This window comes from Danio rerio, chromosome 23 (genome assembly GCF_052040795.2).
Source record: "Danio rerio strain M-AB ecotype USA chromosome 23, GRCz13ab, whole genome shotgun sequence".
Classification (NCBI taxonomy): domain Eukaryota; kingdom Metazoa; phylum Chordata; class Actinopteri; order Cypriniformes; family Danionidae; genus Danio; species Danio rerio.
In genome coordinates, this window is record NC_141043.1 from 17547478 (window position 1) to 17565120 (window position 17643).

The 17643-nt window shown below is 36.0% G+C and overlaps 1 protein-coding gene across 15 annotated transcripts in view; it reads right to left on the bottom strand.

The window, feature by feature from the left end:
• Positions 1 to 17643, bottom strand: part of eef1a2 (eukaryotic translation elongation factor 1 alpha 2) — a 49607-nt gene that overhangs the window by 14224 nt on the left and 17740 nt on the right. For 4 of the 15 annotated variants that reach the window (XM_087305496.1, XM_087305497.1, XM_087305498.1 and 1 more), the window contains 2 exons: positions 13602 to 13731; positions 7271 to 7462 (listed from right to left, as the gene is read on the bottom strand). In XM_087305496.1, the coding sequence (XP_087161622.1) occupies positions 7271 to 7414 (144 nt within the window). In that variant the 5' untranslated portion in view covers positions 7415 to 7462; positions 13602 to 13731. Of the gene's footprint in view, positions 1 to 7266; positions 7463 to 13601; positions 13756 to 14185; positions 14273 to 14393; positions 14581 to 17643 lie in introns of those variants that run through there. The other 11 variants (XM_087305491.1, XM_087305495.1, XM_087305493.1 and 8 more) reach the window with 5 other exon arrangements.

Below are 17643 nucleotides of genomic sequence, written 5' to 3' on the forward strand. Positions count from 1 at the left end.
CTCAGATCAGCTATTCTCAGAGTTTTTAATCTCTCTGTAAATCAACTCAGAGTTCAAGTTTCAACTCCGAGTTGTTTGAACCTCCTTACTGAAACAGGCCCCTGGTCAGGAGCAATTTTTATTCTCTAAACTCAGTTTCTGTCGGTCTCCTCCCCTTTTTTAAAGACTAAGCGGTATTTCTCGTCTTAGCCTTATGTTTCCACCCACCTATTTTAATGCTCATTTTGGATATGTGCATACAAACGATTGATAGAAATGTCATGATGCACATAACTTTTTAAAATATGCATAAAAAACATGCGCATAACTGAGTAGGATAAACATTTATTTGATAGAAAATGTGCGCATAAACTATGATGGAAACACTTTTACTGAACAAATTACAGTATGTACATTAAAAAAAGGTCAGGCTGAGCACACTGTAACATGTCTTAAATATTGTTTTAGCCATTCTAAAATGCCTTAACTGTTTCAGTATTAGTGTATATTATTAATTACCTCCGAGCATCTGGAGCGTGTCAAGAGTTTCCGCGTCTCATGGCTTCAAACGCCCCCGCGTGTTCATTGTGTTTCAGCATTGTCTTCTGACATGGAGGCGCAGGTACAGTAATTAAATAAAGAAATAATTGACGCAGCTTCTTCTACTCTCTGTTTCACTAATGGCTGCTTCTTTTCAAATATATACGCTCATATTTGCCATTACTTTGCATGAACACATCAAGTTCAGCTGGAGAAAGAAATGGTGATCTGTTTTATAAGATATTGCCATAGTCACTCGTAATATCTGCGCTCCATTGATAATGCCTTTTTACAGTCACGGTGTGTGTGCTTAACTCTGAGTTGGTCTACTCAAAGTTGATTGACCCAACTCAGATCAGCTGTTCTGAAACCGAAAACTCAAGAGTTTTTAATCTCTCGGTAAATCAACTCTAAGTTCAAGTTTAAACTCAAAGTTGGTTGAACCTCCTTACTGAAACAGGCCCCTGGACAATTTTTACAACAGAAGGTTGTGGGCTCAAATCCTTTATGCCTAGATTCAGACTACAGGGCTGTTAGCCTGATATGAACCTGGTATGCAAGTTATGGCAAGTTCAGACTGCATGATTTTTCATGCAGATCTGCATGACTATCTGGGTTAGCGTTCTGTCAGTGCTGTTTACACTGTAGGATGGATCGGCGACAGGAGAATTCATACTGCAAGACTTTAAAATAGGAAGAATCACAGACAACTTTGTCCAAACTATGTTTCACAACCAAACAAACGTCACATAATATATATCTTTCGTTATTTACTACATGATGGAAAAAAGACTTTTGCTTTAGAAACTTGTTGCTCACCTGGCTTTTGAAGAAAATGAACAATCTTTGCTCAATTTTTTTACTTTTCTACCTGATTGTGATATTGATCAGATGACACGTCAAACAGACACAGTGCTCCTGCCAAATTTACACTAGTTTTTCCTCCATTTATTGGGTCCAAATGAACTGAAAATGAGCGCTTTTAACTTCTCCCCCAGCCTCCCACTGGCTTGCAGGTACCCGTACTAGTGAATGCTTCTCTCTCATTGGCTGTAGGTGATCGCGGATGTTATTTTCAATCAGAACTCATTTCACACAGCACGATTTGAATCGCAGAGAGCTCCAAATATTTAACATGCCAAATATGCTATATATTTTTTATTAGTACAGATAGTATCAACAAAATATGTTTAACCAGTGCTCGTAAAGGCTGTTCCAGTCCTTTGGTCCAAACTTGATGTTTCATCAGAGCAATTCCTTGAGGAACTCAGAGTTCTTGTTGGTGGGTATTTGACAGGGAATTTCCCACTTGGACTCTGAAGTTTCTTCAAGTGAGAAAGTTTGAAATGAAGATAGGAAGTCTTCCTCTAAATCCCATTTGGTGAAGATCTTTTAAAATTCCATTTCTCCATGTTGTATCATATGCTTTTTCTAAACCAAAGAAAACAGCAACAACATGTTCTTTTCTGATGAATCGATCTCTGATATAAGTTTCCAGTCGGATTAACTGATCCAATGTATTCTTTCCACGTATAAGTCCACAATGGTAGTCAGTTAGTTGGCTCCGGGGATTCCCTCGCAAGTTAAGAAATCATCATATTAAAGGAGAAGTGTCGATTTTGTTTTACAGATGGGTAACAACACACAAAATGGCATTTACTCTGACAGAAATGTGTTGAACATGTACTTTTTATGTTTTTATGCACTATGTATGCGTGAGCATTTAGAAAACCATTCTTGAAAAGAAGTCAATAGCAATGCAGTTAAGCTAGATACACAAACGACCATGAATGAACCACAAAAGATTAAAATTGCCACTCCATTCTAAAGTAATTAACTTAACAATATATTTACAATTGTTTTTCCTTAGAAAAAAGTCAGCAAAATGCCAACATTGAGGTAGTTTGACTTACCAGTTGCTGTTCTAAAACTCAGATGGAAAACGGCGTCTGGAAAATTCTTCAGTGACAGGGGCTGCATGAATTCCCGGATGTTGGAAATAACACCACCAAGTGTTGGATAGATATCTCCTTGATTTTACACTGAATCAAATCAGTTCTAACTCTTATTATATCTATTTATCAAAATCTAACTCTATAATGTCAACACTTTACTCTGAAATGCTTCAACACCGAGATTAATTTGCTTTATACAGCCAGTGAGAGAGAAGGGTTGCTTCCGAAACTACTAAAGTAGGTACTACACATAAATTTTCTACGTGAAGTATATTCTATGTAGTATGTATGTTATGAATGGAATTTATACTACAGCAGGGCTATTTAATTGGCAGCCTGCAGGCCGAATCCGGCCCCCGAGGCTCTTTGTTCCGGCCCTCCAAATAGACATATTTGTATATTCAATAGTCATAGTGTGACAAAGACATTAAAAATAAATTTAGTTCAGTCGACAAACGGCCGCTATAGTTATGAAGTGACGCGTGTCTGTTCAATAACAGCAAGAGCTGCAGTTAAAGGCTGCACAGAGCGAGAGTCATCATAAGCTAGTGGTGCGGGCAGCCAAAAACATGTTTGTAGAAATTAAAGACTATTTGTACAATGCACTGATATTGTTGATAGGGATGCAATGATTAGCCGATTTCACTATCAACTGCGCTTTAATTCGTCCCAGTTTATTAATTGTAAAGTCTTCTCTAAGCCGAATCTCTGTTGCACGGAACGAAACGAAACCGCTGCAAAATGCCAAGTTGCCTGGGCACTAGTTTTAAGTACACCGAGGCTAATACGCACACACACAGGATTAACTATGGCAGCGGCCGTTCCCATATCACGTCTTTTCCGCCAGCAAGTTTGTTATTTCTAATGTGACAATATGCGGGCACCAGCTGAGCGATTCGCTTGCATCTTTCTGGCCGCATGCAGTAGAAAACATCTGACGGTCAGAGTTGTGAGTGCCTTTTATCATTCATTTTCTTGTTGGCTTAGTCCCTTTATTAATTTGGGGTTGCCACAGCGGAATGAACCGCCAACTTATCCAGCAAGTGTTTACGCAGCGGATGCCTTTCCAGCCGCAACCCATCTCTGGGAAACATCCACACACACACATACTCATACACTACGGACAATTTAGCCTACCCAATTCACCTGTACCGCATGTCTTTGGACTGTGGGGGAAACCGGAGCACCCGGAGGAAACCCACGCGAAGGCAGGGAGAACATGCAAACTCCACACAGAAACGCCGACTGAGCCGAGGTTCTAACCAGCGACCCAGCAACCTTCTTGCTGTGAGGCGACAGTACTACCTACTGCGCCACTGCCTCGTTGCGTGCCTTTTAGTGCAATGTAAACAAAAGATATGTTATACGAATTAATATTAAAATGATTATGCATGCATGAATACAGATGGCATCAACAGTTAATCTAAATAGCTGTTTACCTATTATAAAGCTTGAATTTAAATTAGACGTAATAACAGTGAAACCATGACTATTCTTCAGACAATATAATTGTACAACCAAAATCTATAATTGTTGTGCAGTTCAAAACATAACATATGAATGTGTCTGAATGTAGAAGAAGCCTACTTCAGCAATGCACTGCTTTTGTTGTGCTCCGAAATACAACATTTGAATGTTTGTAAAAAAAATAAAATAAAAAAAGTCTATTGTACAATGCACTGATATTATGTAGTTTCAAAATACAATATATTAACATTTTAATGTAGAAAAAGCCAACGTGGGTGTCTTAAGTAGCAAAAATATACAGCATATGGGCTCTTATGTGCTGTTTTGTCATCACTCATATAGCAAGTCATATCTCTCCGGCCCTTCATTTGGGATGCTTTTCATGAACCGGCCCCATGACAAACTAATAGAATAGCCCTGTACTACATAATCTAGCATGTAGGTAGGTAGGTAATAGGTAAAGTAGTAGGTAATTCAGGAACTTCTTGCGCACTGTTTCTCAAATACTATTAATTTGGACATACTACTCGGCTTACATTCTGTTTTTCACACATTATAAACTAAGTATGCACTTTTGGACGCAGCCCAAGTCATAGGCTGTTTCTCAATTCCAAGAACGCAGAGAACGGACTTGCGTTCTTGTGGAGACCGGTCTTGCCAGGTGTCCTCGGAAGAACGAACTCGGGAGACCGCGAGGGCAGAGAACGCATCCTGTGCGAAATGAGATGCTGCGTTCTTCCTGATGGTCACATGACCTAAATGTGTTTTTAATGGAAAATTATTTAAACATTACAGCTTTCATACAACAATTTATTGTTTCTCCTCTTTTCAAAATATATACTATGCATAAAACATAAATACATGTTGCACAATATAAATAAAACAGATTTTAATACGAATTTCAGCAAATAATTATGTGTTTATTCCTTTATTAAGATGTTCATGGTAATGTTGTTTATATTCACCGTTTCATTTAGGGAAATTCCTGAGATAAATAAGTGATATCTCCAAACTTTAATAATAAATCTAAATAAAATGCTGTGCTTCCCACCTCCAGCCACAATGACTTCTGGGACTTCCAGAGCAAGTTCGGTGCTCAAGTCATACTCCTCGATTTTAAGAACACATCCGGGAAGTTTCACACATCCACTGTTCTTGCGGTCTTGAGTATTGGAACTGAATTTTGTCAGCTGATGATGACGTTATACGAGAACACGAGGAGGCAAGACTGCTGAAGAACGCATATTGAGAAACAGCCATAGGCTGACTAGTTATTATGTACACACCTATTACAGAAATGTCTGTGATTGGCCAGATTGATAGATGCACTCACTTTACCCTGAGTTTATATGAACACAAGATTATATAAAAGCCACATCTATCAGCTGAACTGTGCAGATATATGAGCAATTGATCAGATCAGCTGATCGACTATGCTTTTAGAGAGATTTCAAATGCGTGTCAATGACATCATCATCACACATGCACAAATGTTGGCTGCACACTGAACATTTCAATTGCTGTGGTTTAAGGGTTGGACAGAGATGTTGTATCATGTTGTGCAGGGGTATAAAAAAGACAGTTCCTAAAGGGCTGCAGCCCTGCCAAGTTACTTTTCAACCATACTTCAATAAACTTACCTGTGGGTTTTAAACAAGTCTGAAGGACTTAATTAGTTTGATTAGGTGTGTTTAGTTAGGATTGGAACAAAGCTGTACAGAGCTACAGCCCTTCAGGAATTGAGTTTGGCACCTATGATGTAGTTTGTTTTCAAACATGTACATGTTTGTTTTCTCTTGAGGATTATTTACATAAGGGGTGTCAAACTTGGTTCCTAGAGGGCAGTAGCCTTGGACAGTTTAGTTTCAACCCTGCTACAACATTTACCTGCAGGTTTCAAACAAGCTTGAAGGACTCTATTTTGATCAGGTGTGTTTAATTTGGGTTGGAAGTAAAATATGCAGGCCTGCGGCCCTCCAAGAACTGAGTTTGACGCCCCTTTACATAGTGTTGCATAGTGTGAAATACCACAACAGTTTAAAGACACAAAATCATATAATGTCGTCTGAACGCCACAGTGATATTTAAACTAGGCTTGATGTGTAAACTAGGTTTTCAGAGTCCATACATTACATGCTTCAAATCAACCCAGTTGATTATTTTAGTAATATGGCTTTTAACAATTTTACAATAAGAAAGATGTTGGTTCAAGACCATAAGATTCCACTATACTATGCCTCAACTTTTCGCCAACTGTGTAAATCTTTAGAATTAATCTCTTCTTAACTAAAACAATTATTTTGTCACCCGAAAATTAGTTTGGAGACTAAACAAATTATCTGAAAACAGTTTTCAGATTGAAAGCATGTAAGATCAAATCCCAAAATAGTATACCTTGTGCAACTTCATCCATATCCCATGTTTACGAATTGCTTAACAGCAATCCAACATAGTCCTTCTCTGGCTAAGTTTCTTGTATATCATAGATAGGCAACCTTTCTTGGTGGGCACTGTTCTGAAGAGTTCAGAACTATTCAGACGCAACTGCTTGCAATTTTTAAGTCTAACCTAAAGACACAGACAGGGCCTTTATTACTGGTTTACAATGCAAGTCCAATTAGAACCACTTATTTGATAAACAAAACTACAGCAGCTGTACTTCCACTAAAAGGCTTAAAATATTACTTTAAAAATTGTATTGTACATACATTGTTTAAACATCTGAATAATATTCAATAAGACAACTGACCTTAATATAAAAAACTGAAAAATATATACATTTACACACATTTACATATGCAAATAAAAATAATGTTTCATCCAAGTTACTGAAGTACCTAACCCAACAGCCCCAAGAGCCTTGTTTTTACACTGTTTTACCACAATTTTGCTACATGAAGAACAAGCTACCCTCAAAGACAGAGCTGCAAGACCCATTGGGATTAGACTTATTCACTTGGGTCTCTGTTTCCCAGTTTAGAGAAGGTCAAGGAGACAGAAGTGCAGGGCCCGACTAATGGTTCAGTCTATTCTAGAAATCCATTTATCTTTCCTTTCATCTCCAATATGGCATCTTCCTAAGAGTAAATGTCTCAATGTAATTACTCTCCAGTTCATGAGCGGAGATGAAGGTGTAGTGTGGTGCGCAATGAGACTTACACAAATATGCCACACTGTAAGTGGGTTGAAATTACCCATACTTTAATAGAGACCACGATTCTCAGAACGCATTAAGAAAATTTACAATACCAATGATGAGGTCACTCGAATTCAAAATGGAAGATGCAAGTGAACTCATAGAAACTCAGCCAAAAATCATATTTACCTACCTCAGCTGCCTCTTTCTCAAACTTCTCAATGGTTCTTTTATCAATTCCTCCACATTTGTAGATGAGATGCCCAGTGGTGGTTGATTTCCCAGAATCAACATGGCCGATCACCACAATGTTGATGTGGATCTTCTCTTTCCCCATGTTGACTCGGGGCGGCAAGAGAGAACAGTAAGAGGTGCTTTCTTCTGTCTGCAAAAAAAAGGCAAAAGTAAGGCAAATAACATTAGTACATATAGAGGCTGTTTACACCTGGTCACTTCATAATTTTATATAGCTATCTGATTATGAAATGGGCATGCCCGCAGAAAGTCATTTAAGAAGTATTTTAATCTAAACGCTAAAACCACTTCAGGAGGTGGTCTGGGACTGCTTCCAGATGAAACTGTGGAGGTCTAAATGCATCTGGTTGTTGAAATCACATGTAGTGGTAGTGGCTTCATTTCATTTCATTTTCTTGTCGACTTGGTCTCTTTATTAATCCGGGGTCGCCACAGCGGAATAAACCGCCAACTTATCAAGCAAGTTTTTACGCAGCAGATGCCCTTCCAGCCGCAACCCATCTCTGGCAATGTAGTGGTATCTTCCTTCTTCCAAAATGTAAAAAAATACATGAATAAACATGTGAGAGCATAAACACACGTACAAATAGCCTACATACATTACGAAATCATTCGTATGCCAAATAAGACATATACAGGGTATTTTAGATATCAAATTCCCACATTTTTCCCTGACTAAAAAGCTTAATTTCCATGATTTATAATGAAGGAAAAATCAGAATGCTGTTGTGCTTTGCATAAGTTTAAAAATGTTTAGCTTGAAAATCCTTTTGAAGGAGTTTAATAGCCACTATGAGAACAACAATAAATAATTTACTTCTGTTTTTAAGAAAATAAATAAAATAGCTTCGAACTGCTCCCTCTCCCATATTTGATGGCTTAATAATAGTTTTACGAACTCTACATTTAGTTTGTATTTCATCTACTTTTTAAAACCCAGTCTCTGATGTGGTAATTTTAAAGCCAAAACTCAAAAATATATATTATCCTGACATGTTTGCCTTACTTAACAGGTACGATCCGGTGATTGCGGTTGACGGAACTGACTGCCAGTTAGAATGAATTAGAATAAGAATGAAAAAAAAAACAAATAAAATGGAGTTTAAAAGTATCATGATCGTAAACATTTTGTTTTTAAAAATATATACTCAAAACTTTGTTCAAACTACTTATTTAAAATACCTTGAAACAACAATTTCTTTAAATTTTACTGGGACAACCTAAGTGTATTATGTTAAATCCACTTAAATTAGTAAAAACTAATTTTCTTAAAGGAATTAAGTTAACTTAATTCCTTCATATTGTCGCAACACAAATCAATTGTGAAACCCAGCAGTTTTTACTGTGTGCTATAGACAAAATTCCATGCACTGCTGGAGCTCTGTATTTAGCTTTTCTGTAACAAATAATGATAAATAAATTAAATGTGGTGTATCTGATGCTTTAGTTTAAGTAACTTGCCTAGTTAAGTTTGCATAGTGCAGGATTTGAAATTCTGATTTACAGTTAGTCAGAATTATTAGCCCCCCTTTGAATTTTTCTTTCTTTTTTAAATATTTCCCAAATTATGTTTAACAGAGCAAGGAAATTTTCACTGTATGTTTGATCTTGTTTTTACTTATGGAGTAAGTCTTATTTTTTTGCTTTAATTGGGCTAGAATAAAAGTACTGTTTAATTTTTTAAAAGCCATTTTAAGGTCAAAAATGTTAACCCGTTTACGCTATTTTTTTCTTTGACAGTGAACAGAACAAACCATCGTTATACAATAATTTGCCTAATTACTCTAACCTGCCTAGTTAACCTAATTAACCTAGTTAAGCCTTTAAATTGCCCTTTAGGCTGTATAGAAGTGTTTTGAAAAATATCTAGCAAAATATTGTTTACTGTCATCATGGCAAAAGCGCCTTTCACACAGTGATACTGGTAAATATCTGGATAATTTTCGGAACAACTTTACCGGTAAATTCCAAAAAAGCGCTGTTCACACAGGCGAGGCGTTACGGAATTTTTCCAGAAAACACCGTTCACACATCCATTCCAAAATACCGGTAAATTCTGACATCATTCCCCACAAATGAGCTTTAAACGCCTGCGCTTGTATTTGTAAACATTTGACTACATTACAAACTCTGTGGATGATCAGTATTGTGAACAACTTTGATGAAGACATATGGAGGATCACTTTCGCATGTCGAGATGTTCATAATATGTGTGTGCTGGCGTTCACGGCTGTTTCACGAGCACACGCTAAGCTTGAAGGTAAACAAACAATGGTTTATCATAAGCATCTTATCGATGATTATTTACACAGTTGGCATTAAGAAGAACATATAAACGTTATCTAACTAACTTATAGCAGCTAAATGCGTCGTGGAAAATATTCAAAGGCTTTTATTCTCATAAACCGCGCAAACATGAATGCGTCTCACTGTTCGGATTGGTTAAAGCAGACGTCTCACGTCAGCACGTTCTAGATGTGCACATGCTCTTTCCGGCAATCTTCCTTCTGCAATTACACAGCGCTGCATTCCGGCAAATTACAACTTCTCTTTCCGGAAAATAGTCAGAACGAATTTACCGGTATTTTCAAAAAGGACCTGTTCACACATACAACCTTTCCGGAAAATTGTCGGTAATTTTACGGAAAGGTCTGTATGTGTAAAAGGGGCTAAAGATAAATATTAATCAGTTATTACAGATGAGTTATTAAAACTATTGTGTTTAGAAATGTACTCAAAAAAATCTTCTCTCCATTAAACAGAAATTGGGGAAAAAATAAACAGGGGCTAATAAATCAGGGGGGGCTACTAATTCTGATTTCAACTGCATATTTAATCAGCAGAGACACATTTATGTGGCCAAACGTAAATGAAACCATTTTCACAAAAAAAGATACTGTCCAATCAGAGAAAATGTAATACATAACCAGGTGTAAACAGGCCCACAAACATAAACTTAAACATTCAGTATTAGGGTATGTTCACTTGTAGTATTGTATTCTTGGTTTGGACTAAGAAAATTGGGGAAGAAAATCATGATACATTTAATCCTTGTTCGGTTACCATTCACACTATCATTTGTAAAAATGAAATTAAACATAACAAAAAGAATATACTTTTAAGGCATTGAGAACTTGAGAAAACTGTCGTAAAGGAGTCAAAAGCTCACCAGGGGTCTGTTCTTCGTAGCCCGCTTAAATGATCTAAGATGATTTTTACTGATCATGGATCTGTTCATCTTGATAACTGATTTCTGGCTAATTTGGTTCTTCAAACAAGTTTGTGAATCAGATTAGAATGTCAGGTTGGACTGATCTGAGATCGCTGTGTGTGTTGTTAAGGACTGATCTATCGATCCTCGAAATCATGATCAGCTATGCAACGATTGGCTGATGGCACAGAGGCAAAATGACATCATCTGATTAATATCCAATTATCCATGTGAGCTAAATTACATAAAATTCGGTTTGTTAAATATGATATGCAATAACTTTACACCTTGTTGTGGGCTGCATGCTTGGCCCTTTCATGCATCAAGAGCAGTTTATTTAGTTTTACAGTTAGAGCGGATTTTCCTTATCATAGTAGTATTACAGTAGCCAGTTTTTTAATTGGTGTAAAGAATACCTGGATGTTTACAAAAACATTTTGGTATTGGTAAAGGCGTCAGCAACTTTTATGAAGCATCAAATCACTGTCATATTAGCTGTCAAAACATGTTTATGACTGCATAAATGTATTATTGCTTTTAAAAAAAGTCACATACTGTGCATTTCTATTATCATACACAGATTGTACTAAAGCGATGTAAAAAGTTCATATCAATCGGTTTTGTCTTTGCAGTCTTTGTACTTTCATTTCGTTGGTGCAGATTGCATTTTATATATATATATATATATATATATATATATATATATATATATATATATATATATATATATATATATATATATATAAATATCAGATATCGGTACTTTCTGTATTATCTTTGCTTGAACTGAGCTGATCTAATTCTGTTTATATGGATTGAACCTGCTTCCGACCAAGTTTAAGCTACCAGAACTGTTATGACAACAACTCTCGGATCAGTTTGTAATACATAACCAATCCTGGATCATGTCAAATTGTCAATAACCAAATCCAGCTAACAGAGTAAATCACGAACGAAGAACAGACCCCAGGAATTCCTCTGTCTCGCAAAACAAAGAAATAGCAACATCTTTTACATTTTTTTAGAATTTGTTTTAATTTGTTTAGATTTAACTTCTACTTTATATTGATTTTATATTGCAGTCCAATCACAACCGGGTTTATTTCAAAATAAACAGAGACCAATCTTTTTTACTGGTCCTAGTCCACTTGTTTGGTGACTACAAGAATTATGAATGGCATCGCTTTGACTTGATCATACTAACCGGACTAACAGAATTATCACAACAACTTAACTTTATTAAACCAAACCTGTGAATGCACCCAGATATGGCAGGAATAGGCTGGAAGACTGTTGGAGTTCAAGGCTGTACACTTTGTATGAGAATTAGCAGGAATAAATGTGGGAAATAACAGGAATTCATGGAAATAAATTATCCTTAAATATGGTACTTAATTGTAATTGAAAAAAAAAATCTTGCTGTATAATTTGAATTTAAACAACCAAACTCGGTGCATTTCTCTACCCTGCATATTTCTCAAATCACATGCAGTGGATAGTATAAAAAAATATAATATAATATATATATATACACATATATATACACACACGGTTTAAATAGTAGCTATAGATAGCCAGTAAATTAGATTTTATAAAAGTAAGCTAGTTAGCACTACTTCATTGACAATTTGTAAGGCTAGACATCATGTAGCTCAATAACAGCTAGCTCAAACTGTACTGCTGTTCTTCTACCTTTTGCTAGTCAGTTTTGTTGTCATACAGAAGTAAAGTACTGGTAAAAAGTTTAGACACATATAATCTAAAAGAAATTTTAAATTCTCATATACTCATAAAAGCTGCTTCAAAACAGTTCTAAACAGTAATATTGGGAAATTGTATTACCATTTAACATAATGGTAAAAGTATGATGTGATTCTTTGATGCAAATGTGAGTTTTCATCGCCATTGTTCCAGTCTTCAGTGTCCTGATCCTTCCATAACTATTAAAATATGCTAATTTATATTTGGTTATTTGGAATTTAGTCTATTATATTATAATTACTTGGAAACAGTTTTCAGTCTTATTTATAGGAAATTAATACTTTTATTCAGAAAGGATGTCAAATTAATACAATAAACAACAAAGAGATGTATTACATAATATATATATATATATATATATATATATATATATATATATATATATATATATATATATATATATATATATATATATATATATATGTTTTGAATAAATTCTGAATCAATATTTCCAAAACTCCAGGGTTTCCATGGAAATTTTCCAGAAATGTTTAATCCCTTTGCAACCATAGACATGACAGAGCAATTTTCAAAAACATTTTTAAAGCATTAATGTAAAAGGGAAGCTGAATACTGTATATCAGTTACACAATTATAATATAGCTGTCTTGACCAATACATGATTTAGACTTGGTTAATTTAACATGATTATTTATCATTAATATTATTATTGTTATTAATATTGTTATTATTAGAACAATCCTACAATACATCTATCATCCTCACAATTTGTTCAAAATTCTTTACTTAAAAGATGATCTATGAGTAGACAATAATATTGTCATTTTTTTCTCCCCATCTCCTCTTTATTTTGCTTCTTAGTGTACTTAAGAAGCATGAATTTGAATTAATTCCACAAGACAAACTGTGAAGAATAATTCTGTTCCATATACATAAACCCTTGGTTATCCAACCATCATTTACTGTATGTTGATTCTTTTTATTCTCGAGTCACTTAGCTGAACATCAACATAATTTCTACATAGTGGACGCAAACAAAAAATGTGCACAACATGCAGAAAGAAAAACAACTTGCAGAACAAAGATATTCAATAGTAGCTTCACAGCTCAGGACGAACCACACAATTGTAGTCAAACTTTCAAGTTCATTGATGCAAATTTACACAAAATATACTAATTTGGATTTTAATTTGTCTAGTGGATCACATGTAAACACCAAGTAAATGTGTCTGATAGCTTTATCAGGCCAATACTGTGAAGCACAACAGAACTGAGCTTTTATTAGTAACAAACATAGCTAAAGTCTCTCCGCAAGAGGATGTTTGTGGCCTCTTACCTGCAGCAGACAGGCAGACCCTGCTTTCCGCTCAGCAAACAGACACTATGAAATCCTTCAAAGCTGGCGGAAGAGTCCAGGTCTGTGTGTGTGTGATGAACTCTCCCCGGTTTGATACAGCAATGCGGCACTGAAAGTGTAGGGTGGGGGGGAACTGCAGTGAGACAGCAGCAGAAGAAACAAGCAGAGATGGAGAACAATCACACAGCAGCGCTCAGTGACTCAGCAGATCATGCTGAAGCATCTCCTGCTGGGGACTGGACGGATCCCTGTCTGGCATGAAATACGACACCTGACATAGCATTATTATTAACAATGTTTATCTGGACTTTTTTTTTTTCTTTCAAAGTGTATTAAGTTATTCTGAGTCTATAAATTATTTTTGTTGTAGTTGTTTGATAAAATAAAACCTGTCAATCTATAGGACAACCACAATGTTTACAACCACAAATTAGAAAAAGTTGGGACAGTATGGAGAACGTAAATATATATATTTTAAAAAGTCTTTTATTTCATTACAAACAATACAACAAACATTATTTTATGTTCCTCATAATTTTTATTATGAATAAAAAGTCAAATACCCGAATCATCTTTCTTCGCAGCCAGAACTTTGTAATGTGTGCAGAACTTGGTTTGGCTTTTTCTTGTTGAAATATGCATGGGTATCCCTGGAAAAAAAGGCAGCATATTGTGCTCCAACCTCTTTATGTACTTTTCAGCATTAATGGTGCCATCACAGAAGTGCAAGTTATTTTTGCCAAGGGCACTGACACAGACACAAACCCATACCATGACAGATCCTGGCTTTTTGGACTTGATCCTTTTCTTCTTTCATTCGGAACACAGTTACAGTTTTAATTGTCATTTGTAGATGTAACTATGTATTGTGGTACTTGACAAAGGTTTGCCAAAGTTGTCCTGAGCCCATGTGGTGATATCCCTTATAGATGAATGAGGATTCTTGATGCAGTGCCACCTAAGAGATCGAAGATCATGGTTATTCAGCTTAGGCTTGAACTCTTCTCCCTTACGCACTGAAATTCCTCCAGATTCCTTAAATTTTTTAATTTTGTTATGCTTTCTTGATGGTAAAATGTCCAAATGTCTTCCAATCTTTCTTTGAGAAACATTGTTTTTAAACACTTTAATCATTTTCTCACGTATTTGTTGGCAAACTGGCGATCCTCAGCACATCTTTGCTCCTAACGACTAGACCTTTCTTGAATGCTGCTTTTGTACCAAATCATGATTACAATCACCTGTTTTAAATTACAACATTTAACCAATTTACCTGATTACTACCCCTTAATTGCTCCTGTCCCATGTGTTGCATGTCTAAATGACAGGAAAAGGTGTAGATTTACAAATAAAAATGAAGCTTACCAATATTTTGTTCATATTATCTGCAATGGAATACAAGTCAAAGTCAATTTTTAAAATCACTAGTGGTGGAAAAAGTACTGAAAAATCATATTCCAGTAAAAGTACCATTACTTGCTTAAAAATGTAGTGTAAGTAGAGTATGATGCATTTACTTGTAATTTGTGGATGTGTGTAAACATAACATTCTGTAGGCAGCGGTTCCCAACAGTGGGGTTGTGGCCCACAATGGGGCCTCAGCGAGCTTTGTGGGGGTCGCGTCATATTTAAAAAAAATCTTAGCAGTGGACAATTAGGAGAATGATCATGTTGCCTTTTATCATTCATTATTTCAGATTTGTTTATTTTAGGAGTCTGAACAATCTTTTATTTTGGAAAGTCTTTTATTTTGAAAAACGACTGTATTTTCTCGGCTTACATCTTGGTCACTTTAGCGCCCAAATTTAACACAAAAGCTGCAAAATAAGTAAGAAATAGAGGTCTTTACAAAGTTTCTTTGCTAAGGAGGAAAAACCAAGTAAAGGACCGGCGAACTGCCAAGGAATAGATCAACCCACTTGTCAACAAATCAGGTCAATCCCTCATGGTTGTGCAAGGAGATCAATTGATGGAAATTGCAAATAACAGCGGCCTTTTAGGGGCCGTTTGCATATCGCGTATTTCTAGAGTTTGCACAAGTTTGTTGTTTCCATTGGAAGTGCGCGGCTTGTGCGCTCAAGCGGCGTAACATACTTGCATCAATGACACCCGGGCCACAAGCGCACCGCAAGTCATGTGACAAGAATTGACCCATCAGCTTCAGCTTGTATGGAATTTTGGTAAGACTAATTTACTCAGATAAACACAGAGCACACAAACACTGCAGTGCTTTGTACTTATCTCCATAAATAAAACTTGTATCAGAGAGTGACAGCAATGTTTTGTCAGCCTGTCATGAGAAAACAGTTGATGGTCGCATAGCAACCTCCGAAACACCCCCAACCCCCCGCAGTAAAATGATCAAGTGCATGGTGCATGGTACATGGTGATAAAAAGGTTGAGGACCACTGCCCTAGCTGATCAAAAATGGACAAATTTGTAATCCATCCTCCACAGAGTCTCACTATCTCAACTCACAGCAATCCTCACTCTAATTGATAGAGCATAAAAAATAACATGCAAGTAGTACATTGTAATAGCCTATATTCTTTTTTCCCCATAAACACCTGTGTGAATACTGATAATTTTGTAACTGAAATTCAAATCGGATCAATTAAAAGGCAAAATGCTTCAGCTTTTCAGTTACAAATGGCCTACTGATGTTTTGCTTTTATATTTTACATTAGGCTATTATTCATTCATTCATTCATTTTCTTTTCGGCTTAGTCCTTTTATTAATCTGGGGTCACCACAGCGGAATGAACTGCCAACTCATCCAGCAGGTTTTATGCAGCGGATGCCCTTCCAGCTGCAACCCATCTCTGGGAAACAGGCTATTTTTTCTGCATAAACATATCTAGATATAGAAATAAACATACCGTTTGTTTGAAAACAACATTTTTTGTTATCAATACTGCAAACTTATATGAGTGATCAAATCATTAAATTTGGAGGGGGCCTTACAATATTTTCTGGTCGAAAAAGAGGTCTCAGGCAAAAAAAGGTTGGCAACAACTGCTGTAATGCATTTCGTGATTGCCCAGCAGGCACACAACATCATACACTCAAAAAAATGGATCATGGCTTTAGTTGGTTCAAAGAGTGTAACTATGTTTAAATTAAACAATTCACTTATGTTTGTCAATTAAAACCAAAAGAGTTGTGTTGGAAAAAATAGAAAAAGTATGTTTTCAATTTTAAACAGCTCGGTTAATTAAGATGAATAAAAGGGAGTTGTGTTGCTTCTGCAGTACCACATTTTGGTCAATAGGTTAGTTGTTGTTTCAAAACAACAGAGGAAGGAAGATTTAAACCACAACAATCATTATATGGGAATCAAAAGAGGAAGATTACAGTAAAAATGTTGAAAATCACTGTGCACTGTTCAATGCACTGAAAAAATATGGGTGATTTTAACAGTAAAAGTCTGTACAGTCCACAGTGGAAATCTGTTCAATAATTAGCAGCTCATTTCTATACAAAATATGCAAAATAACTGTAACAGATCAAACCTTTGTTTTCCAGAATGTAATCAGAGTGTCTGAAATCTCGCCATACACCCTCATTCACTAGTCCCTAAACTAGTCGATTAGTTTATTCCACTAGAGTGAATGACCACAATGAATGAATTCAGACACTGATGAACAGCTGTTGTAGATAAGCACAATCACTGAAGGAAAGAACAAGACGTAAACGTACAGACACCGCCTCACACCAAACCAACTGAATTAAAACAGAGGATTAAACATCTCCATTAAACAACAGCATTAGCAGCTTCACTGATTACAGTTTGAACACATTTCTGTCATATCTGCAGGAATATTTGATAATTAACAGAGGTTTATATATTTTTCAAACATGTTTTTTCATTTGACCTCACAATCATGGAGATCAGAGGCTGCTTTAGTTGGGCTATTGATCCTTCATGCTTCCATCTTAATGTTTCTCTGGCTGTTATAACTGTGTGTCTGAAACTCATAAGATATAGCAAGAAAGGCAATGAGAAAATATACTGTACTGA